This window comes from Nerophis lumbriciformis, linkage group LG08 (genome assembly GCF_033978685.3).
Source record: "Nerophis lumbriciformis linkage group LG08, RoL_Nlum_v2.1, whole genome shotgun sequence".
NCBI classification, from domain to species: domain Eukaryota; kingdom Metazoa; phylum Chordata; class Actinopteri; order Syngnathiformes; family Syngnathidae; genus Nerophis; species Nerophis lumbriciformis.
The window spans coordinates 44,210,001-44,235,317 of NC_084555.2; the positions used below are offsets into that span (position 1 = coordinate 44,210,001).

The following is a 25,317-nucleotide window of genomic DNA, read 5'->3' on the forward strand; positions in this document are numbered from 1 at the left end:
CTCTTGTTGTGGGGCTGACTGGCTCGTACATGCACATGCATTCTGCGCTGTTCCTAATACATTTCTAATACAAATTAGCGTACAGTTCAAACTTAACCTGACAGTAGATTCCCTATGGAAGCGATAAAAAATAAAATAACGATGACGGGGAGAAGGCGCTGTCAAAGTAGAAGGACGTAGATAAAACGGCCCACAAAACCGTGCATCCAGATGAGAAGTTTAGGAAGCGGCTTGAAGATGATCAGTAAAACATAATCTATGCACATTTTTGACCAAAGAAACACCATTACATGTTAGTAGACCACAAGGAAATACTTTAAATATAGAATAAAAAAATTAGCTGATTGGATTTTCCATCCATCCATCCATTTTCTACCGCTTGTCCCTTTTGGGGTCGCGGGTTGGTAAAGTGTGCTTGATTGATTCTCTACTTACCAAGTGACCCGTTTTCTTTCATTTGCAAGTACTTGTCACTGCCAGTCAAATCCTGTTGGACTGCGTTCAGACTGCAGGTGGGTGGAAGAATGTTGACATAAGTGGCCAATGAAGAGCTGCTGCCTGCAGATACCACCGACAGCAAGGGGATGGATTGCCGCTCACTGTCCGACTCCGCGGGGGGTGAGGACAGCAACTTGTAGCCCAGGCTTTTGACTTCAACCTGGGCCGTGGGCCGCCTCTTCAACTCCCGCCTTGTTGCCGCCTGCTTGACACAACTTCGATGTTTTTTGTGCGACAAAATCTGTCCAAAAAGAAGACAGACAACATTTATTATGATCAATTTACCAAGTAATCGCATTCTGTGGTCCAAAATGCCCAGAATTTTATTTTTAATTTTTAAATGGAAACAATAGCCGCCATTATGATGTGCAGTGCTGGTTTCAAATTACCGTGAGTCTTGAACTATTGAATATATTTCAATGGTTGGAATCGGCACTTTTGAGTGTATCAGGTTCAAACACCAAACTATCTATTACACAAGACAAGAAGAAGGAATCAGGCAGAGACAGAGTTACATTTTTCTCATGAAAATAGACGTATTGGGCTGTACAGTCCCACGTGCTCCTCTATTTATTCGGGAGGTCCCCAGTTAACATCACTGAGGCTGCTTCTGAAGGGAGGGGTAATGCAAGCAGCCCCAGTAGACACAATACATGATTATTCACAATGGAAATGTGCTGACACTCGTGATTTCGCCCTGTCTCTGTTTTGTCTGCGTTGAGGTACTCGATGTCCGTCCTTGGCTGTCAACAGGCAGGGTTTGGAAACAAACTGCTGACACGAGACAACTCGCAAAGCAAGATTACATGTTGTGTCTTTGCACAGATAGAAAAGTACAACTTCAGCACAATTGATAATAACTATAGCATAAGAGTTGTGTGATAACTTATACATAATTATTCTAACAGAGTGATATACGGGTTATTACGGTAATCTACGTCACTGCAGCTCAGACGAGGCGCCAAGCAGAGTGGGCGGGGTTTGTTTACACAACAGCCGGCCTGAAACGTGGGTGTCAGGGACACAGACGTGGAAGCAGATTTTCACAACAAAATTCTGCAGAAAAGTGATACTATATCAGATTGTGGGTGTTTTTAACCCTTTTTTTTAAATTGTATTTATATTTTTATTAATTATTTTCCAAAAATAACACCAGCCAAAACATATAACAAACAGAGGAAAAACAAAACAACCAATCCTCCCCCCCTCACACAGACATTCACACATCCATTGAGAGAATCTTACATGAACTAGAGAAAATCCAAAATGAAAAGAAATTAAAATAAGAACAAAAACAAAACAAAAAATAGGTAATAATAATAACAATAATTCATACATTAACCATCTAACCCAGGGGTCGGCAACCCAAAATGTTGAAAGAGCCATATTGGACCAAAAATACAAAAACAAATCTGTCTGGAGCCGCAAAAAAATTAAAAGCCATATTACATACAGATAGTGTGTCATGAGATATAAATTGAATTAAGAGGACTTAAAGGAAACTAAATGAGCTCAAATATACCTACAAACGAGGCATTATGATGCAATATGTACATATAGCTAGCCTAAATAGCATGATAGCATCGATTAGCTTGCAGTCATGCAGTGACCAAATATGCCCGATTAGCACTCCACACAAGTCAATAACATCAACAAAACTCACCTTTGTGCATTCATGCACAACGTTAAAAGTTTGGTGGACAAAATGAGACAGAAAAAGAAGTGGCATAAAACACGTCCTAGAAAGTCGGAGAAAGTTATACATGTAAACAAACTATAGTGAGTTCAAGGACCGCCAAAATTAGTAGGACAAAACGGCGCTCGCCAAATACTCGAATCAGTGAAGCATGTTTAATATAAACAGTGGGATTTATAACAATTAGGGAGGTTTGTGTCATGTTTGGCCTCCTACAGAAACCATATTAAAACAAAAAATAAATTATTTCCCCTCATCTTTTTCCATTTTTCATACATCTTTAGAAAAGCTCCAGGGAGCCACTAGGGCGGCGCTAAAGAGCCGCATGCGGCTCTAGAGCCGCGGGTTGCCGACCCCTGATCTAACCAAACCAGTCTATTGACTTTTGTTTTTAACCCTTTGCGTTGATATTTCACCGTGTTTGTTGCATTTTTGTTGTGTTTTGTTTGATTGTAAAACGTTTCGATCGAGAAGGGGGTCTGAGAAGTAAAAGAGGAGCGAGACGTGTGTATGTTGTTACTATTCAGTGTTTTATCGTTCATAGTTAATATTGTAAATTCCACAGTCTTTGTTTGCATGTACATTCTACATTGGGGCGGTATAGCTCGGTTGGTAGAGTGGCCGTGCCAGCAACTTGAGGGTTGCAGGTTCGATCCCCGCTTCCGCCATCCTAGTCACTGCCGTTGTGTCCTTGGGCAAGACACTTTACCCACCTGCTCCCAGTGCCACCCACACTGGTTTCAATGTAACTTAGATATTGGGTTTCACAATGTAAAGCGCTTTGAGTCACTTGAGAAAAAGCGCTATATAAATGTAATTCACAATTCACAATTCACAATTCTGGGTGTCCCATTCAGAAAAAATATAAAATTACATTCAGTTTTTTGAAGTGGTCTGTCATTACGTTTTAGCATTCGATCAGACATTTTTGTGAATTTTTGTATTAGTGTTCCTGAAAAAAGGTAGCACACATACTCTACAGCAGATTTGTATATGTTTTTTATATATATATATATAAGCGTATATATATGTGTATATATATGTGTGTATATATATATATATATATGTATATGTGATTTTTTTCCCCACACATACATATATGTATATATATGTGGGTGTGTGTGTGTGTGTGTGTGTGTGTGTGTGTGTGTGTGTGTGTGTGTGTGTGTGTGTGTGTGTATGTATACATGTGTGTATAGTCAAAATAATTGCCCAGGCCTGATGTAAAGGGATGTTTGTATATGCACTTGAGAAACTAAAGGTTTCCCAAGCCTTGGGCTTCGGCCATAACTAATTTTTGGCATTATCTAAACATGATATGTACGCTCACGGTCCCCCATCTCACCTGCATGTCACGCTTAATGGCCCTACTGTATTACCTGTCCACAATGATGGACCACTGTTCAACTGAACTGACTGTTTTCTTGTCCCCAGGAATGTATGCTTTACATAATCTGGAAAAAACATGTTTTTTCATAGTACAGTAGATACTACACCAGCATAAAGAAGTGGAAGCACACCTGATGTTTGTTCCTAAGGTCCATTTCACACAGCTTGTTGTCAACCTTCTGCATCCTAAACATTTGCAGTCTCATCTCTTCTTGAGTGGCTTTAACTTGCTGCTCCAGCTTCTTTATCAAAGGCCTGCAGTGACAGCCTCCACTCGGTGCCTGAACACAACAAATCGTTTGAAATAAAACTGAGCTTTTCTTACGATATGTTGACGCGTCATCTTTTCAAATTGTCTGATCATTTCTAACCTGTTGAACGATTCCGTCCTTGTCACGGTATACTGTGTAAGAAATGTTTCTGTAGTTAGTCCATAGCTTGTCTTCAATGACTGGATTCTTCTTCAAGTGGAGAGGCTGCAAATACAAACAACATTAGATCAACTTTATGGAAAGCTGAACCACAACATAAACAACACATTAGTCTGATATTGATACACAGCAATCATTGTGTTCAACGTGTAACTCATTGTTGTTTTAACTTTTATAGTTCATAATCTTTATTCTATCATCTATTTTCCAGAATCTATATTCTACAAACCCCGTTTCCATATGAGTTGGGAAATTGTGTTAGATATAAATATAAACGGAATACAATGATTTGCAAATCATTTTCAACACATATTCAGTTGAATATGCTACAAAGACAACATATTTGATGTTCAAACTGATAAACATTTTTTTTTGCAAACAATCATTAACTTTAGAATTTGATGCCAGCAACACATGACAAAGAAGTTGGGAAAGCTGGCAATAAATACTGATAAAGTTGAGGAATGCTCATCAAACACTTATTTGGAACATCCCACAGGTGAACAGGCTAATTGGGAACAGGTGGGTGCCATGATTGGGTATAAAAGTAGATTCCATGAAATGCTCAGTCATTCACAAACAAGGATGGGGCGAGGGTCACCACTTTGTCCACAAATGCGTGAGCAAATTGTTGAACAGTTTAAGAAAAACCTTTCTCAACCAGCTATTGCAAGGAATTTAGGGATTTCACCATCTACGGTCTGTAATATCATCAAAGGGTTCAGAGCATCTGGAGAAATCACTGCACGTAAGCAACTAAGCCCGTGACCTTCGATCCCTCAGGCTGTACTGCATCAACAAGCGACATCAGTGTGTAAATGATATCACCACATGGGCTCAGGAACACTTCAGAAACCCAATTTCAGTGACTACAGTTGGTCGCTACATCTGTAAGTGCAAGTTAAAACTCTCATATGCAAGGCGAAAACCGTTTATCAACAGCACCCAGAAACGCCGTCGGCTTCGCTGGGCCTGAGCTCATCTAAGATGGACTGATACAAAGTGGAAAAGTGTTCTGTGGTCTGACGAGTCCACATTTCAAATTGTTTTTGGAAACTGTGGACGTCGTGTCCTCCGGAACAAAGAGGAAAAGAACCATCCGGATTGTTATAGGCGCAAAGTTGAAAAGCCAGCATCTGTGATAGTATGGGGGTGTATTAGTGCCCAAGACATGGGTAACGTACACATCTGTGAAGGCACTATTAATGCTGAAAGGTACATACAGGTTTTGGAGCAACATATGTTGCCATCCAAGCAACGTTACCATGGACGCCCCTGCTTATTTCAGCAAGACAATGCCAAACCACGTGTTACATCAACGTGGCTTCATAGTAAAAGAGTGCGGGTACTAGACTGGCCTGCCTGTAGTCCAGACCTGTCTCCCATTGAAAATGTGTGGCGCATTACGAAGCCTAAAATACCACAACGGAGACCCCCGGACTGTTGAACAACTTAAGCTGTACATCAAGCAAGAAAGGGAAAGTATTCCACCTGAGAAGCTTAAAAAATGTGTCTCCTCAGTTCCCAAAAGTTTACTGAGTGGTGTTAAAAGGAAAGGCCATGTAACACAGTGGTGAACATGCCCTTTCCCAACTAATTTGGCACATGTTGCAGCCATGAAATTCTAAGATAATTATTATTTGCAAAAAAAAAAAAAAAAAGTTTATGAGTTTGAACATCAAATATCTTGTCTTTGTAGTGCATTCAATTGAATATGGGTTGAAAAGGATTTGCAAATCATTGTATTCCGTTTATATTTACATCTAACACAATTTCCCAACTCATATGGAAACGGGGTTTGTATAACCTATATTATATCATCTATATAATATCATCTCTATTGTATTTAACAATCTATATTCTGTCATCTACATTATATCATCTATATGAACACCCCCAAGAGGCAGTTGGCATGCTGACTGCAGGAGTGTCCACCAGAGCTGTTGCCCGTGAATTGGAATGTTAATTTCTCTACCATAAGCCATCTCCAAAGGCGTTTCAGAGAATGTGGCAGTACATCCAACCGGCCTCACAACCGCAGACCACGTGTAACCACACCAGCTCAGGACCTCCACATCCAGCAGGTACACATCTATGATCGTCTGACACCAGCCACCCGGACAGCTGCTGCAACAATTGGTTTGCATAACCAAATAATTTTTGCACAAACTGCGAGAAACTTTCTCAGGGAAGCTCATCTGCATGCTCTTCGTCCTCATAACCGACTCCAGTGGTGCAAATGCTCACGATCGATGGCGTCTGGCACGTTGGAGAGGTGTTCTCTTCACGAATGAATCCCAGTTTTCACTGTTCAGGGCAAATGACAATCACCGTATGTGGCGTCGTGTGGGAGAGCGGTTTTGCTGATGTCAACGTTGTGAGCCGAGAGGCCCATGGTGGGGGTGGGGTTATGGTATGGCGTAAGGCGTATGTTATGGACAATTTCTAATTCAGTGTTAATATTTGAGTGTAGTAGAAAAGCTGGGTCCTGAGGTCAAATAGGTTAAGAACCCTTCTGTTATAAATATTTCTGGTTCCTACATTATATATCAATCGAGATCAATACAGTCTGCAGGGATACAGTCCGTAAGCATGCATGATTGTATTTCTCAACCCAATGGGATGCCTTTGAAAAACCTTGGAGGGGACCGCAGATGTGGCAACCGGTGCAATGAACGTCAAGTGGATCTAGCATAATATTATGAGAGTCCAGTCCATAGTGGATCTAACATAATAGTGAGAGTCCAGTCCATAGTGGATCTAACATAATAGTGAGAGTCCAGTCCATAGTGGATCTAACATAATAGTGAGAGTCCAGTCCATAGTGGATCTAACATAGTAGTGAGAGTCCAGTCCATAGTGGATCTAACGTAATAGTGAGAGTCCAGTCCATAGTGGATCTAACATAATAGTGAGAGTCCAGTCCATAATGGATGTAACATAATATTGTGAGAGTCCAGTCCATAGTGGATCTAACATAATAGTGTGAGAGTCCAGTCCATAGTTGATCTAACATAATAGTGAGAGTCCTGTCCATAGTGGATTTAACGTAATAGTGAGAGTCCAGTCCGTAGTGGATCTAACGTAATAGTGAGAGTCCAGTCCATAGTGGATCTAACATAATAGTGTGAGAGTCCAGTCCATAGTGGATCTAACATAATAGTGTGAGAGTCCAGTCCATAGTGAATCTAACATAATAGTGAGAGTCCAGTCCATAGTGGATCTAACGTAATAGTGAAAGTCCAGTCCATAGTTGATCTAACATAATAGTGAGAGTCCAGTCCATAGTGGATCTAATGTAATAGTGAGAGTCCAGTCCGTAGTGGATCTAACGTAATAGTGAGAGTCCAGTCCATAGTGGATCTAACATAATAGTGTGAGAGTCCAGTCCATAGTGGATCTAACATAATAGTGAGAGTCCAGTCCATAGTGGATCTAACATAATAGTGAGAGTCCAGTCCATAGTGGGTCTAACGTAATAGTGAGAGTCCAGTCCAGTCCTTTCAAAATAAAAGCAGCACAGTTGTATTGCACGCACAACATAGATGTTTTTTAAAATGTATTTTGTAATTTGTGATTGCTGCTGTTCACATTCACTCACAATCACGCACGCGCATACGTCCACACGGAAGTAATACAAATAACGCTTTTCAAAACAAAAGCAGCACCGTTGTTTTGCACACTCGACATAGATACTTTTTAGAATGTATTTTGTAATTTAAAATTGGCCTCACGCGGGCCGGACAGGGACGCACAAAGGGCCGGATGTCCAGGTCTGGTCTATGGTGTATAATCTATGAGGTATGTTCTGGAGTTGTCCCACCTTCTCGTTGCCTCTTTCAGGGTTGATGATGTTCCATGATGTCACATAGTTTTCTACATGAGCTTCCTTCAATGTTTTCATCTCTGTGGGGTCACTGCTGGATGTTTCCACCAATGAAGAGCTTTCTTTCTAGAAGGACAAAAAGGAAACAAGACTTTCGACAAGTTTCCACAATCAAATTAAGCTGTCCTTTGGAACGCTGATGTTACTTTTGTGGCGACTGGAACTGTCCTGAGCTTAGCTGTGAATACTCGTCTGTCCTTCCTTCCTTGCAGGTGCTTTTGTACCTGAGGACAATAACAAAATATAATCATAAAGTACTTATTACAAGGATATTTTAATATGTAAATCTCATCAAATTGTTCACAAAGGGACCATAAGAAATACTGGCAGTGTACCTAAATCAGACCTTAATCTTTTTCACTTTTCCACTTCCGATATAATACCAATATTGGAGCATTGACTATAGGCCGATACTTGTATTGATTTGCTACGATATCAGCAGGAATAATACCTACTTTTGTAATTTTGCAGTGTGCAATGTTTGAGAAGGTTTGGTAAAGTGAAATCAATCAAACACAGAACAATGGTAGGTATGAAAAACACTAACCTGTTTATTATTAACTCTCTCCCAGCAGGCACAAGACATTGATACAACATTGATTAGATATACATGTTCTTTAAAACTGACTCTGAAACAACATTGCAAAATTTTAGATGAGCTCCGGCCCAGCAAAACCGGTGGCGTTTCTGGGTGTTGTTGATAAATGGCTTTCGCTTTGCATAGTAGAGTTTTAACTTGCACTTACAAATGTAGCGACGAACTGTAGTTACCGACAGTGGTTTTCGGAAGTGTTCCTGAGCCCATGTGGTGATATCCTTTACACGCTGATGTCATTTTTTTGATGCAGTACTCCCTGAGGGATCGACGGTCACGAGAATTCAATGTTGGTTTTCGGCCTTGCCGCTTACGCGCAGTGGTTTCTCCAGATTCTCTGAACTTTTTGGTGACATTACGGACCGTAAATGGTAAAATCCCCAAATTCCTTGCAATAGCTCGTTGAGAAATGTTGTTCTTAAACTGTTGGACAATTTGCTCACGCATTTGTTCACAAAGTGGTGACCCTCGCCCCATCCTTGTTTGTGAATAACTGAGCATTTCATTCCCAATTAGCCTGTTCACCTGTGGGACGTTCCAAATAAGTGTTTGATGAGCATTCCTCAATTTTCTCAGTGTTTTTTGCCACTTGTGCCAGCTTTTTTGAAACATGTTGCAGGCCTTAAATTCCAAATGAGCTAATATTTGCAAAAAATAAAAAAGTTTACTAGTTCGAACGTTAAGTATCTTGTCTTTGCAGTCTATTCAATTGAATATAGGTTGAAAATGATTTGCAAATCATTGTATTCTGTTTTGATTTACCATTTACACAACGTGCCAACTTCACTGCTTTTGGGGTTTGTAATTTGAGAAAATGTTGACGTCCAACGTTGGATCCACTTTGTTGGTTCGGAAATTACCAAATTTCAACGGTCAAATCAACGTCATAACCTGACATTGAATAAATGTCGTCAAAAAGCATGTTGTTCCAACGTTAGGTTTGAGTTGCTTAACGTCGGAACCTAATTCAACAAGTCCTCAACGTTGTTTTAATGTCTTGTGCCTGCTGGTTCCGGAATGGACTTATGCTGTCTTTACGTTGAAGTGGAGTAGTAATTGCTTTTGTGGCGACATCCAGTGGCCACAATAATTCATGAAGTTAAGTTGAATGATGCGGACATATTTAATACTGGATACTTTCTAATTCTGCCTTGGAGACTTTGTATGTGTAAGTAATATGTAACTATAATTATTTGAAACTTGTTTGTATTGACAAATGTGCTGTTTTAGACTACACTATTGTTCAGTGAAGGACTTTTACGTATGTCTAGCTTGTGTGCTATTGTGTGCTTAGCTGTTGTGTAGCTGCAAGCTCCCAATAGCCGGTAACATACCTGTTGAACTCTGAGTGTAAACATAACTTGGCCCTAGGGAAATGAACCATTAACTGAAAATCGCAAGAAGAAGTTTTTGGGGATGGGGAGATTCTGGGGAAGTTATGTGATAAACAGGAGGGAAATGTCAGAATTATTGTATTTAAGTTATCACAAATCTTTGTGTTTCAATGAGTTCCTGGCGAGCAGACAAAAGACAAAACTGTTTTGTAACCAAAGGCGACGGCTGTTTACGACCCCCCTTCCTTTAGAAACAGCTGTTGCCATCTAATCAGGGAAAGTCCAAATAAAATAGGAGGCGTACAATCTTTCGTCAGAGCGTGGTGGAAGACTGTACAAGAGTACAGCCCAGACGTTTCTCCTCAATTGAGCCAAATTTTATTATGTCTCTGTTTAATTCCTTGCTTCTTTGTCTGTTTAATAGATGTCATCAGTGTTTGAACCTGACAATAACATGTTAGCCTTTTGTAAATGACTTGACGAAAATAGAAGAAGAGACCAACCTTGTGTGCTTTTTGGAGGACATTCAGATGTTAACTGGCTGTCCAGAAGTAATATACATTACTTTTATCGCATAGTTTACATGCAAGCACATATAATCTTTTTTTTTTTTTTTTTTTACTGATATAGGACCAATAGCAATATCAGATTGGGACATCCCTAGTTGAAATAGAGTGCATGCAAAATGTGATTACAGTACAAACCTGAGGCTCTCTGGCCAACAAAAGTGCAACATGTTTGTGGTTGTTGTCTCTGGCTTTGTCCAACGCTGTCTTCCCCTCCTGGAAGGACAAAAGAGAAAATACATGAATATCACATGTTGTAAATTATTTATATTATTAAACATATAGATTATTAATATATTAATATTTTGTGTAACTGCAAATTGTTTTTTTTAAGCAAATTGAGGTGTAACAGTACACATGTAATTAATGGGATTATTAGCAGAGATGGAAACAGGACAAGAAGTACCATTATTACTGTGTTTTAACTAGTTTGCAGTATTTTCACAAAAGCAGAGTAGTTTTATGTTTTTATTTTTGTTATTGTACTCCAAATGAACCCGATCGTGCCTCCTAATACCAAGGAACGTGTCAAATCGTCATTACGGGGCAAGTACAAAAACGTATTATGTACAAAACCCAAAACCAGAGAAGTTGGCATGTTGTGTAAATGGTAAATAAAAATAGAATACAATGATTTGCAAATCCTTTTCAACTTATATTCAATTGAATAGACTGCAAAGACAAGGTATTTAACGTTCTAATTGAGAAACTCAATTTTTTTTTGCAAATAATCATTAACTTAGAATTTATTGGCAGCAACACATTGCAAAAAAAGTTGGCACAGGGGCATTTTTACCACTGTGTTATATGGCCTTTCCTTTTAACAACACTCAGTAAACGTTTGGGAACTGAGGAGACACATTTTTGAAGCTTTTCAGGTGGAATTCTTTCCCATTCTTGCTTGATGTACAGCTTAAGTTGTTCAACAATTCTGGGGTCTCCGTTGTGGTATTTTAGGCTTCATAATGCACTACACATTTTCAATGGGAGACAGGTCTGGACTACAGGCAGGCCAGTCTAGTACCCACACTATTTTACTACGAAGCCACGCTGTTGTAACACGTGCAGAATGTGGCTTGGCATTGTCTTGCTAAAATAAGCAGGGGCGTCCATGAAAAAGACATTGCTTGGATGGCAACATATGTTGCTCCAAAACCTTCACAGATGTGTAAGTTACCCATGACTGAGCATTTCATGGAAGCTTCTTTTATACCCAAGCATGGTACCCACCTGTTCCCAATTAGCCTGTTCACCTGTGGGATGTTCCAAATAAGTGTTTGATGAGCATTCCTCAATGTTCTCAGTCTTTTTTGCCACTTGTGCCAGCTTTTTTGAAACATGTTGCAAGCATCAAATTCCAAATGAGCTAATATTTGCAAAAAATAACTAAGTTTACCAGTTGGAACATTAAATATCTTGTCTTTGCAGTCTATTCAATTGAATATAAGTTGAAAAGGATTTGCAAATCATTGTATTCTGTTTGTATTTACCATTTACAAAAAGCGCCAACTTCCCTGGTTTTGGGCTTTGTATAATATTGTCACATTCTTGAAATGCATTTTAGAAGTATTTACGTTGTTTGTGATGTTTCTAGCTGAGCCGGAGTGCAATAAAAGTTGAACTGTCTTCTTATGGTTGAGAGCAGCAGCCACATGTAGCGCCGTGTCACCTTTCTGCAGGAAATAAACAACAGTTGATTAAAATATAAAAAAATCATGACTTTCCATTTTCATTATATGTTCATATAGATGATTTCCACCTGGGTACTGATGGAAAGAGAGCAGGCTGTTTTTTTTAGAATGGTTCTAATGTGGTCCTGCAGAGTCACGACAGTGTGACCTGTTGTGCCGTGTGATTGTATTAGTTCATGTAAATGAAGTCGTTTGAGCACACAGTCATTCTTGGTTATAACACGAGGACCCGGAACACTTTGATAAATAAGGTGAGAAACACAATTGAATTCAAGTAAAGTTAATTTATACATTTTAGTCGTCATTTATTAAGTATTTCCTGCATGTCTCCCTAAGCGCTTGTTTCCCTCACCTGTACCTGATTGGCAGTCTGGCACACCTGGTGGCAATTGCCAATCAGGCTCTTATTTATACCTGCCTCTCCCTCCAGTCAGTGCTGGAGTATTGTTTCTGTATGCTGTGGACTGCTTGCTGTCTCCAGTCTTCCCTGGTTCCTCTTCTCTTGTTAGCTGTTTCGTGTATGCTGTGAGCTATTTATTCCTGCTCATGTTTGCTGTTTCCTGTCTCCTGGTTCCTGGTTTGTGTTTTACCTGCATTTTTTGGACATTAAAACCATGTTTTCCTGCACCAAGCCTGCCATCTGTGCATCTTGGGGTTTGTCACCACCATACTTGCCAACCCTCCCGAATTTTCCGGGAGAGTCCCGAATTTCAGTGCCTCTCCCGAAAATCTCCCGGGACAACCATTGTCCCGAATTTCTCCCGATTTCCAGGCACGCCCCCTCCAGGTCCGTGCGGACCTGAGTGAGGACAGCCTGTCGTCACGTCGGCTTGGCCAACCGAAAAGTAACCACAGAACACTAATACCGTATAAAGTTCAGTGGTTACTTTTTGGTTGGCCAATGGTTTACGTTGTATTGCGCACCCTGACGGCAAGTGTGGGAGTCGGTTCTGAAGTATGAAGTAAAGAGACGTAACTTCATCACCTCGCCTGGTTATTGACTCCAACACAGAATATTACACTGCCCGTACCTACGCTCCTTCAAAGGCTGTGCTACTGGCTGCAAAGCATTGCACTTTCAAATACAACAATGAGTAGAGAGGAGTGTTATGTGTGTGTATATGTGTAAATAAATGAACACTGAAATTCAAGTATTTATTTTATTTATATGTATATATATAATAAAATACATATATATATATATAGCTAGAATTCACTGAAAGTCAAGTATATATATATATATATATATATATATATATATATATATATATATATAGATAGATAGATAGATATATATATATCAGTGACGTGCGGTGAGGTTGATGGTTGGTGAGGCACTGACTTCATCACAGTCAGATTTACAAACATATGAACCCTAAAGAGTATCTTATTCACCATTTGATTGGCAGCAGTTAACGGGTTATGTTTAAAAGCTCATACCAGCATTCTTCCCTGCTTGGCACTCAGCATCAAGGCTTGGAATTGGGGGTTATTAAATCACCAAAAATTATTCCCGGGCGCGGTGCCGCTGCTGCCCACTGCTCCCCTCACCTCCCAGGGGGCGATCAAGGGGATGGGTCAAATGCAGAGGACAAATTTCATTACACCTAGTGTGTGTGTGACAATCATTGGTACTGTAACTTAACTTTAACTTTACACATACAAACTGTAGCACACAAAAAAGCACATTTAATAAAAAAAAAGTTATTATGGTCTTACCTTTACTTATAAAATAAATCCATGAGCCGCTATTGTGCTGGATTAATGCAATCCCTGACGAGAGTGTTATATCAACTAAAGCCCTCACTTAAACTTTCCACGTGCAAGATTGAATCTATTTAAAAAAGTGTAACCGAGGGTTTATAAATGTCGCCTATACTGTATGAAACTACAAAATAACAAACACGGAGGCTCCAGTTGACACGAGGACCACTTTATTTACCGTCTTTCAAAAATTTCCGCTCCACTCCAACGTGTCGTCACTTCCGCTCTTAGCGCCTTCAAAATAAGAGCTCAAGGAATATACTGTATAACAGCGCATAACAGGAACTTAACATCACAAAGAGGAAAGCCCATAAAAATAGGTTACAAAAGTTATTTAATAAGAAGCCAAAAAGTGCAAAAACAATAATGTTCGTGTTGGAGGAGTTGTGAATTAGGTACACCTGCAGTCTGCAGGTGTACCTAATGTTGTGTCCCTGCAGTCATTCACAACTCCTCCAACACGAACATTATTGTTTTTGCACTTTTTGGTTTCTTATGAAATAACTTTTTTAAATAGATTCAATCTTGCACGTGGAAAGTTTAAGTGTGGGCTTTAGTTGATATAACACTCCCGTCAGGGGTTGCCGTGCATTCTACGGCGGGGGTGCAGGAGGCGAGCCTCAGCCAGTGCGTCTTTTGCAGCCGTTTTATGATCGCTCAGCACAAGAAATACTTTACACACATACAGTTGTTGACAAAATACACTGTACATTATATACCTCAGCTAACTAAACTATGGAAATGTATAATATAGTTCATATAGCAATACAGTCTCACTGCACAGCAGACCAGCAGTTAGCCGAGTCCGCAATCCATGGTGAGGCACAACGCAGTGACGTGCCTCAACTGGCTGCTGTTCACCGCACCGTCTCTTCTCAGTATTTGAACGGCAAATGTGAAAATTCAGCGATTTTAAATAAAAATAATCTAAAACGGGTGAAGTTAAATGGAAAATAACTTTATAGTATAATCACTGGATACATATAACAATTTAATTTAAAAAATATATTTTTACATTTTTTTTCTTTCCATGATGGCAGGTGAGGCCCCACCTCACCTGCCTCTAGTGACTGCACGTCACTGATATATATACACAGTATATAAGAAATACCCGACCTGGCCCACCTCGACCCCCCCGACCCCCACCCCAAATCTCCCGAATATGGAAGTCTCAAGGTTGGCATGTATGGTCACCACCAATTCCTGACAATATGCAGTAACATATTGTGTCATTTTCCCTTCCATTATTTTGTCAAAATTATTAAGGACAAGTGGTAGAAAATGGATTATTAATATACTTGTTCATTTACTGTTAATATCTGGTTATTTTCTATTTTAGTTACAGGATCATACATTGGTCATATTCAAAGAGGGCTGTGGTGGACCGGTACTTTTTAGAGGTGGTATAGTACCGAATAGGATTCATTAGTATCGCGGTACTATACGCATACCGTACAACCCTAGGTGCACATTTTCTAAGTATTTGCAATGATATAGCAAACAAAGGAGATATGTATTGGTGTGTTTACTGTGTATTAGTGAAAACAACTTTTCCTAATGCACCATTTGTTTTAAACATCCATCCATCCATCCATTTTGTACCGCTTATCCCTTTCGGAGTCTCGGGGGGTGCTGGAGCCTATCTCAGCTACAATCAGGCGGAAGGCGGGGTACACCCTGGACAAGTCGCCACCGCATAGCAGGGCCAACACAGATAGACAGACAACATTCACACACTAGGGCCAATTTAGTGTTGCCAATCAACCTATCCCCAGGTGCATGTCTTTGGAGGTGGGAGGAAGCCGGAGTACCCGGAGAGAACCCACGCAGTCACGGGGAGAACATGCAAACAAACAGGCTTCTTTACCTCTTCAGATGGCAGTGTTGATCTCTTTTTTTGGTACAATGTCATCAGCTGTGGTGATATGACTGACATCTTCCTGCTGTTCTTGGTCTTCACTGATGTTAAGTAGCTTACATGAGTTGGCTGCCCATTTAGCAAAGGCATTATTTAGCTGTGCTACTTTTGTTGCCAATATTGACGCAGGTAAACTCCACCAGCGTTGAAGTTGTTTGTCATTCTCCACTTCGTCAAGTTGGTATCAATGTGGCATTTATGCTAGCGGCGTCTTCACATATGTGCTTTGTTTTAAGATGCTCTTTTAACCTTGTTGAGCGCCGATAATAAGAAAATATGTCACAACAAATGAACTCAGTTTTATCTAAAGTTAGATTGTTGCTGTACTTTTGACCATATTGTTGTTGTGTTACTCTTGTGTGATGCTTCATTAGAAGGTTTTTCTTCAATTTCAATGTCCAATTCTTTCACGACTGTATTATAAACCGGCAGTTAGAGCGATCACTCCTTCTTTACATTGAAACTTAGCTTCTGCAGCAGGCGGCTGCATTCAATCGGCTCAATCAGCACTCTACACACCTGTCGCTGATGAGCTTCCTTGCATTCTTAAGCCAGTGCAAACCTGCATTCCGGGCCAGAACATAGAGATCTGTTCCCGTACAGCAGGGGTCACCAACCTTTTTGAAACCAAGAGCTACTTCTTGGGTATTGATTAATGTGAAGGGCTACCAGTTTGATACACACTTAAATAAATTGCCAGAAATAGCCAATTTGCTCAATTTACCTTAAACTCTATGTTATTATTAATAATTAATTATATTTATCTTTGTGGAAATCTTAATGATTTCTCACAATAAATATATATAGAAACAGATAAATATCAATATGCAACACTTTATTTTTATATTTTCTCTAAGTGCACATTTTTCAAATTGAACATTTTCAAATGATCACTTCTAAGACAGTCTTGTGTAATCACAATATCCCATTTTAACTAGCTAGCCACTAACATTTTTTAACAAATCATGAATTACTTTGCACCATGTTTGTACAAATAATAACTCATGTAAAATACAAAAGTCAACTCTCAAATTTTTTAATAAATCATGTCACACTTTGAACTGGACACCAAATCTGTTTTCTGTTTCTTTGTCAGTTAGTGAAGACCAAGTCTTTAAAATATTTTCTTGGAATTTCAAATTCTATTTGAGTTTTGTCTCTCTTAGAATTCAAAATGTCGAGCAAAGCGAGCCCAGCTTGTTAGTAAATAAATAACATAAAAAAAAATAGAGGCAGCTCACTGATAAGTGCTGCTATTTGAGCTATTTTTAGAACAGGCCAGCGGGCTACTCATCTGGTCCTTACGGGCTACCTGGTGCCCGCGGGCACCACGTTGGTGACCCCTGCCGTACAGTAAGCCAACAAACCCTAGTTCTAAGCACTCTCTATCTCTCTCTGTGTTTTCTCCCCCTCCGTGTTCATTTGTCTGGTCATCCACCAGCATTCCTCCGTTCCCGCGTCACGAGCTGTGTGTCTCGTTTCCCCGTAATCCCTCTGGTTCCCTGGCTGCTTCTTGGATCTCGACATCCCGCTTGGACACGAACCTTCGACGCCTCTCTCCTGCCCTTGACCTCACGCCTGCTCACGGACCCCCGAGCCTGCCTTGCCCCTCTTGGACTTCCGCCTCTCGCTCAACACTCCTGCTAACACTCCTCAGTTAATTTCCACGCATAGTCGCACACATATATAGTTTGGATTAATTACACAACTAATTTCCCTTGTAAATATATAATAAATGGAACTGAAACGATGTGCCTGCTGTCTGTGCCGTCTTCTTCCTCTGTACACGGGGCGGTATAGCTCGGTTGGTAGAGTGGCCGTGCCAGCAACTTGAGGGTTCCAGGTTCGATTCCCACTTCCGCCATCCTAGTCACTGCCGTTGTGTCCTTGGGCAAGACACTTTACCCACCTGGTGCCACCCACACTGGTTTAAATGTAACTTAGATATTGGGTTTCACTATGTAAAGCGCTTTGAGTCACTAGAGAAAAAGCGCTATATAAATATACTTCACTTCACACGTAACAGTGTCACTTGTATCATCACAATGACGGTGACAGAAGTGAAGGCATACAGTATGTGTACAGTATAATGCAAGGCATGGTGGTTTACAGAAAGCTTTAGAAAGAACATCCTCTACCTGGTTCCTCTGGTCGACAGAGCACAAGGAGCTGAGCAGCATTCTCACGAGCGTCACGTTGTTGTAGCGAGCAGCCACGTGCAAACAAGTGTCGCCCTCCTGCAAAAATGTCACAACTGTAAATATCTTGCAATATTGCTTGCTGGAGTATAAACATCAGACTCACATTGTTCTTGCTGTCCGCTTTGGCGCCACCGACAAGCAGAAGGCGAGCAGTCTGAGCGTGAGCGTTCTGACTGGCCAGATGAAGAGCCGTGTGTCCCGCCTGCAGCAACATAAACTACAAAGTCACTACACACACTTTGTTGGAGCAAACATCCTTTTTAAGAAACGATTCACCTTAAATCGGGGGTCTGCAACCTGCTGCTCTAGAGCCGAATGCGACTCTTTAGCACCGCCCTAGTGGCTCCCTGGGGCTTTTTCAAAAATGTATAAAAATAGAAAAAATATATTTTTGTTTTCAAAGGGTTTCTTTAGGAGGACAACATGACACAAACCTCCCTAATTGTTAGAAATCCCACTGTTTATATTAAACATGCTTCTCTGATGAGAGTATTTGGTGAGCACCGTTTTGTCCTACTAATTTTGGCGGTCCTTGAACTCACCGTAGTTTGTTTACATGTACAACTTTCTCCGATGCTGCCACAGAAAGACGTGTTTTATGCCACTCCTTCTTTGTCTCATTTTGTCCACCAATCTTTTTATGCTGTGCGTAAAGGCACAAAGGTGAACTTTGTTGATGTTATTGACTTGTGTGGAGTGCTTATCAAGCATATTTGGTCAACGTATGACTGCAAGCTAATCAATGCTAATCAATGTGTATGATTGTTGTATATGTATAGTCTGTACTCTTAAACTGGTCACACAAAATGGTTAATGGTTGATGGTTGATTATATGACCGAAATAAACTTATTTCATTCATTCATTCATTCATGCTAACATGCTATTTAGGCTAGCTGTATGTACGTATTGCATCACAATGCCTCACTTGTACGTATATTTGTGCTCATTTAATTTCTATCTGCATTTCTCATAACATATTATATGTATGTAATATTGGCTGCATTCACGATAATGGTTTGTGTGCCATTATAGACCACAGCAAACGTAACCCGGCTTGCAAAGATTGTGTTATATCCATTAAAAGACTTGGACACACACATCTATACCTTTGGCCATTCTAAGCCAGTAATTTCCAGGAGTTAACTCACCCTCTGAGAAGCCTCTGTTTTACTCATCTTTTCCAATGTTGAATAAATATTGCATTTCAACATTTTTGTCAACAAAGATTTGTGTCAGCCTGTGACACACAGTCATTTTGATAGTAGGCTAATATAGACACTTATATCATGTGTTGACTTCATTATATTACGTATAGAAAGCTATTAATTTTTTGCGGCTCCAGACAGATTTGTATTTATTTTTTTGGGTCCAATATGGCTCTTTCAACATATTGGGTTGCCGAACCCTGCCCTAAACTATAAAATAATGTCTTGCATTATAGTAATATATCTTAAATCTATTGCATTGCATTATAATATTATACTCTGTATTATTTTATATTATTTTAAATAATGTCATTATATTATAATGACATGATATATATTATGGGGCGGTATAGCTCGGTTGGTAGAGTGGCCGTGCCAGCAACTTGAGGGTTCCAGGTTCGATCCCAGCTTCTGCCATCCTAGTCACTGCCGTTGTGTCCTTGGGCAAGACACTTTACCCACCTGGTCCCAGTGCCACCCACACTGGTTTAAATGTAACTTAGATATTGGGTTTCACTATGTAAAAGCGCTTTGAGTCACTAGAGAAAAGCGCTACATAAATATAATTCACTTCACACTTCACTTATAATATTTTGCATTATATTATAAATAGAATCATATATAATATTGTTATCCTACATGGTATTATGCTATTTTACATAACAAGACAGCAGCAGTAGCAATAGCAGCTAATTCAACTCACTGAAACCTGCAAACCCAACAACACCCATTCAAAGCATGCAGCTTCGTGCCAACCCAGAACATGTGTCCTTCTCAGTACAGGCGTCACAAGATGTCATACGGTAATGACAATGAATGTGGAAGGCCTCACCAAAGCCAAGCTATCCATCATCGAGCACCTACTACAAACCCACAAACCCAATGTAGGAGGCATGTCTATCATTAAAGGGGAACATTATCACCAGACCTATGTAAGCGTCAATATATACCTTGATGTTGCAGAAAAAAGACCATATATTTTTTTAACCGATTTCCAAACTCTAAATGGGTGAATTTTGGCGAATTAAACGCCTTTCTATTATTCGCTCTCGGAGCGATGACGTCACAACGTGACGTCACATCGGGAAGCAATCCGCCATTTTCTCAAACACTGAGTCAAATCAGCTCTGTTATTTTCCGTTTTTTTCGACTGTTTTCCGTACCTTGGAGACATCATGCCTCGTCGGTGTGTTGTCGGAGGGTGTAACAACACGAACAGGGACGGATTCAAGTTGCACCAGTGGCCCAAAGATGCGAAAGTGGCAAGAAATTGGACGAAATTTGTTCAAAATACGAGGGTGTGGGGAAAGCCGACGAAATGGTCAGTCGTTTGTTCCGCACACTTTACCGACGAAAGCTATGCTACGACAGAGATGGCAAGAATGTGTGGATATCCTGCGACACTCAAAGCAGATGCATTTCCAATGATAAAGTCAAAGAAATCTGCCGCCAGACCCCCGTTGAATCTGCCGGAGTGTGTGAGCTATTCAGGGACAAAGGACCTCGGTAGCACGGCAAGAAATGGCGGCAGTTTGTTCCCGCAGGCGAGCGAGCTAAACCCCCTGGATGTCTTGGCTCACACCGCTTCTACCGTCCCTTATGCCACAGAAGATGATCAAGAGAAGAATATCGACCCTAGCTTCCCTGGCCTGCTGACATCAACTCCAAAACTGGACAGATCAGCTTTCAGGAAAAGAGAGCGGATGAGGGTATGTCTACAGAATATATTAATTGATGAAAACTTTATTCATTACTCGCGGTTTTACGTAAATTATTATACATAAACTGTGTTTACCAATAATTTAGCTTAAAAACATTTATTTTTTTCAATCATTCGAGTACATTCGGGTAGTCTTGTGTAATGCAGTATTTTATGTCTATTTAGGTATGGTTAACATGATGCATGTTGTGTGCCAAATGTATTTCATATGCTGTAAACCTAGTTCATAGTTGTTAGTTTCCTTTAATGCCAAACAAACACATACCAATCGTTGGTTAGAAGGCGATCGCCGAATTCGTCCTCGCTTTCTCCCGTGTCGCTGGCTGTCGTGTCGTTTTCGTCGTTTTCGCTTGCATACGGTTCAAACCGATATGGCGCAATAGCTTCAGTTTCTTCTTCAATTTCGTTTTCGCTACCTGCCTCCACACTACAACCATCCGTTTCAATACATGCGTAATCTGTTGAATCGCTTAAGCCGCTGAAATCCGAGTCTGAATCCGAGCTAATGTCGCTATAGCTTGCTGTTCTTTCCGCCATGTTTGTTTGTATTGGCATCACTATGTGACGTCACAGGAAAATGGACGGGTGTATATAACGATGGTTAAAATCAGGCACTATGAAGCTTTTTTTAGGGATATTGCGTGATGGGTAAAATTTTGAAAAAAACTTAGAAAAATAAAATAAGCCACTGGGAACTGATTTTTAATGGTTTTAACCCTTCTGAAATTGTGATAATGTTCCCCTTTAACATATGCAAGCCTCCTTCATCCCGGCTCCTTGTAGACTCTATTCGTGTTTTCGACTCATCCTACATCTATGCTGGTGACTTCAATTGTCGGTGCACAACCTAGGGCTACACCTCCTCCAACCCAGACGGCGTCGCCCTAGAACAGGGGTCGGCAACCGTTACCAGTCAAAGAGCCAATTTGACCAGTTTCACAAATTATAGAAAACAATGGGAGCCGCAATAATTTTTGAAATTTTAAATCAAATAACACTGCATACAAAGTTTTTTTTTTGCTTTGTGCTATGTATGAACCAGGGGTCTCAGACACGCTGCCCACACCTTTTTATGGAATTTTTAAGCTGGTGCGGCACGCGGGTTTTAAATGAATAGCGCTTGTCAGCGTCATGCGTGCCGTGATGGTACAGCATATAGCGCCCACTACAACCAGCGTGCCTGATCAGCCACATGTTGAATGGGGCTTCCGCTTGCTCACGTAGGTGACAGCAAGGCATACTTGCTCAACAACCACACAGGTTACACTGACGGTGGCGGTATAAAAAAAAACATATAAAACAACTTTAACACTCTTACTAATAATGCGCCACACTGTGAACCCACACCAAACAAGAATGACAAACACATTTCGGGAGAACATCTGCACCGTAACACAACATAAACACAACAGGACAAATACCCAGAATCCCATGCAGCCCTAACTCTTCTGGGATACATTATACACCCCCGCTACCAAACCCCGCCCACCTCAACCGACGCACAGAGGGTGGGGGGGTGGGGGGGTGGGGGGGTATAATGTAGCCCGGAAGAGTCAGGGCTGCATGGGATTCTGGGTGTTTGTTCTGTTGTGTTTATGTTGTGTTAAAGTGCAGATGTTCTCCCGAAATGTGTTTGTCATTCTTGTTTGGTTTTGGTTCAAAGTGTGGCGCATTATTAGTAAGAGTGTTAAAGTTGTTTTATATGGTCACCGTCAGTGTAACCTGTGTGGCTGTTGACCAAGTATGCCTTGCTGTCACGTACGTGTGCAAGCAGAAGATGTATATTGTATAACAAGTGTTGGGCTGGGCTGTTAATACAGATTGTAGAGGGCGCCGGATGTTGTACCATCATGGCACGCCCTTATTATAGCTGTAAGGGTGAAAATCGGTGAATATTAATCCCGGGAGTTTTCTGCGAGAGGCACTGAAATCCGGAAGTCTCACGGGAAAATTGGGGGTTCAGCAAGTAAGCTGCTGAGCCACATCAGAGTGATCAAAGAGCCGCATGCGGCTCCGGAGCCGCGGGTTGCCGACCCCTGCCCTAGAGCATTGGGCGTCAGCATCCGGTGTACAACACCTGTTTGACCCAAAACAACCAGACAGCTTCCACTCCAGAAGATGCAACACCAACTTAAACCGAGACTTTGCATTTGCAAAACTCAATGGCCCACTATCCTGGAACCCTTTCCCAGGTCCCAACACAGACCATAAATGATCATCCCAGACAATTCAAATAAAGCCAATACCAACCAAACCAGGGAAGAGGTGGAACTTTTGCAAGGCTATATGGTTTACGAAGCTGGTAGAGTTATGGGCAGACAGCCTCCCTCTACCAACCTCCTCAGAAATCTCAGGGCAGCAAAGAAGGCCATCCTTCGTGGCTGTTTCCGCCGATATATACCCAGCTGAGATGAAGAGTGTTATACACACTATGACAAATTCCTTCATGCTGAACCTAAAGACGATGTAGCCACATATGGATGTGGTAAAAACATTTGTTTTCAATATTTAATTTGAATGTTTTTACATAAAATATTTTATGTTTGTTTGCTGAAGAAAATAGTAATTTTAGTTCGGATTCCAAAAATGACACAGTCAAGAAAAAATGTTTGGCTATGACTTTGCTGAACTTTAAGTCCAACATTTTTTACTGGTGGTATTCAGATGTAAGACAATATGAACAAGCACACCTTGTTGCTGATATTTACATCAGCTCCAGCCTTGACCAGCAGTTTGACACACTGGAAGAAACCGTGCCATGACGCCTCATGCAGCGCCGTGTTTCCGTTCTCAAAGAGAGGAGAGACAATTTTACAACCGGAATGTTTTTGATTGTGTTATTGAAGCACTCACTTTGTTTTGAAGGTCCAAAGCACAGCCGCCTTGAATGAGAACAGAGATGGCGTCACTGTTTCCCATCACAGCTGCTTGATGCAGTGCTGTTTGGGGGTCGAACATCTGTCAAAATAATATATATTTATATGTAAATATATATATATATATATATATATATATATATATATATATATATATATATATATATATATATATATATATATATATATATATATATATATATATATATATATACATCCATCAATACAACAGCTATCTATCAATGTATCATCCGTCCATCAATGCATCATCTATCCATCGGTACATCATCCATCCATTTATCTATGCATCCATCCCTCCATCAATACATCCATTAGTATATCAACAAGTCCATCAACACATCAATCCATTATCAATACATCCATCAACACATTAATACATAATCTCAACACATCAAGTACATCATTAAAACACCCATCAATACATCATCAATACATCAATACTGTATGTTATCAATACAGCCATCGACACATGAATACTTCATCAATACATCCATCGACACATTAATAAATAATTTCAACAAATCAAGTAAATCGATATTACATCCAACAATACACCCATCAATACATCATCAATACATCAATACTGTATATTATCAATACATCCATCGACACATTAATATTTAATCAATGCATCCTTCAACACATCAGTACACCATTAATACCATTTTGCACATCCATCAACACATTAGTACATTGATCAATACATCCATCAACACATCAGCATATCATCAATACATTCATTCACACATCAATAATGTAGTGGACATCATCAAAACATCCATCAACACATCAATGCATCATCAATAAATCCATCAACACATCAGTACATCGTCAATACATCCATCAACGCAACAATGCATCATCAATACATCCATCAACACAACTGTACATCATCATTACATCCATCAACGCAACAATGCATCATCCATATATCCATCAATACATCCATCAACACAACCATGCATCATCAAGACATCCATCAACACATCCATCAATACATCCATCAACACATCCATCAATACATCTATCAACACATTGATACATCATTAATACATCCATCACCACATCAATACATCATCAATGCATCCATCAACACAACAATACATCCATCAATATATCTATCAACACAACAATGCATCCATCAATGTATCCATCAACACTACAATAAATCCATCAATACATCCATCAACACATCAGTACATCCATTAATACATCCATCAACACACAATGCAACCATCAATATATCCATCAACACAACAATAAATCCATCAATACATCCATCAATACATCTATCAACACAACCATGCATCATCAATATATCCATCAACACAACAATGCAACCATCAATATATCCATCAACACAACAATAAATCCATCAATACATCCATCAACACATCAGTACATCCATCAATACATCTATCAACACAACCATGCATCCATCAATATATCCATCAACACAACAATGCAACCATCAATATATCCATCAACACAACAATAAATCCATCAATACATCAATCGACACATC

The 25,317-nt window shown here is 40.1% G+C and overlaps 1 protein-coding gene across 5 annotated transcripts in view; it reads right to left on the minus strand.

Annotated features, from left to right (window-relative positions):
- The window catches only part of ankrd6a (ankyrin repeat domain 6a), an 80,640-nt gene that overhangs the window by 4,544 nt on the left and 50,779 nt on the right, over window positions 1-25,317 (minus strand). For 4 of the 5 annotated variants that reach the window (XM_061968988.2, XM_061968989.2, XM_061968986.2 and 1 more), the window contains 11 exons: window positions 23,749-23,853; window positions 23,586-23,684; window positions 18,073-18,171; window positions 17,907-18,005; window positions 11,970-12,068; window positions 10,534-10,611; window positions 8,047-8,124; window positions 7,838-7,966; window positions 3,955-4,059; window positions 3,715-3,864; window positions 436-739 (listed from right to left, as the gene is read on the minus strand). In XM_061968988.2, coding sequence (XP_061824972.1) covers window positions 436-739; window positions 3,715-3,864; window positions 3,955-4,059; window positions 7,838-7,966; window positions 8,047-8,124; window positions 10,534-10,611; window positions 11,970-12,068; window positions 17,907-18,005; window positions 18,073-18,171; window positions 23,586-23,684; window positions 23,749-23,853 — 1,345 coding nt within the window. The remainder of the gene's footprint in view (window positions 1-435; window positions 740-3,714; window positions 3,865-3,954; window positions 4,060-7,837; window positions 7,967-8,046; window positions 8,125-10,533; window positions 10,612-11,969; window positions 12,069-17,906; window positions 18,006-18,072; window positions 18,172-23,585; window positions 23,685-23,748; window positions 23,854-25,317) is intronic. The other variant, XM_061968987.2, reaches the window with a different exon arrangement.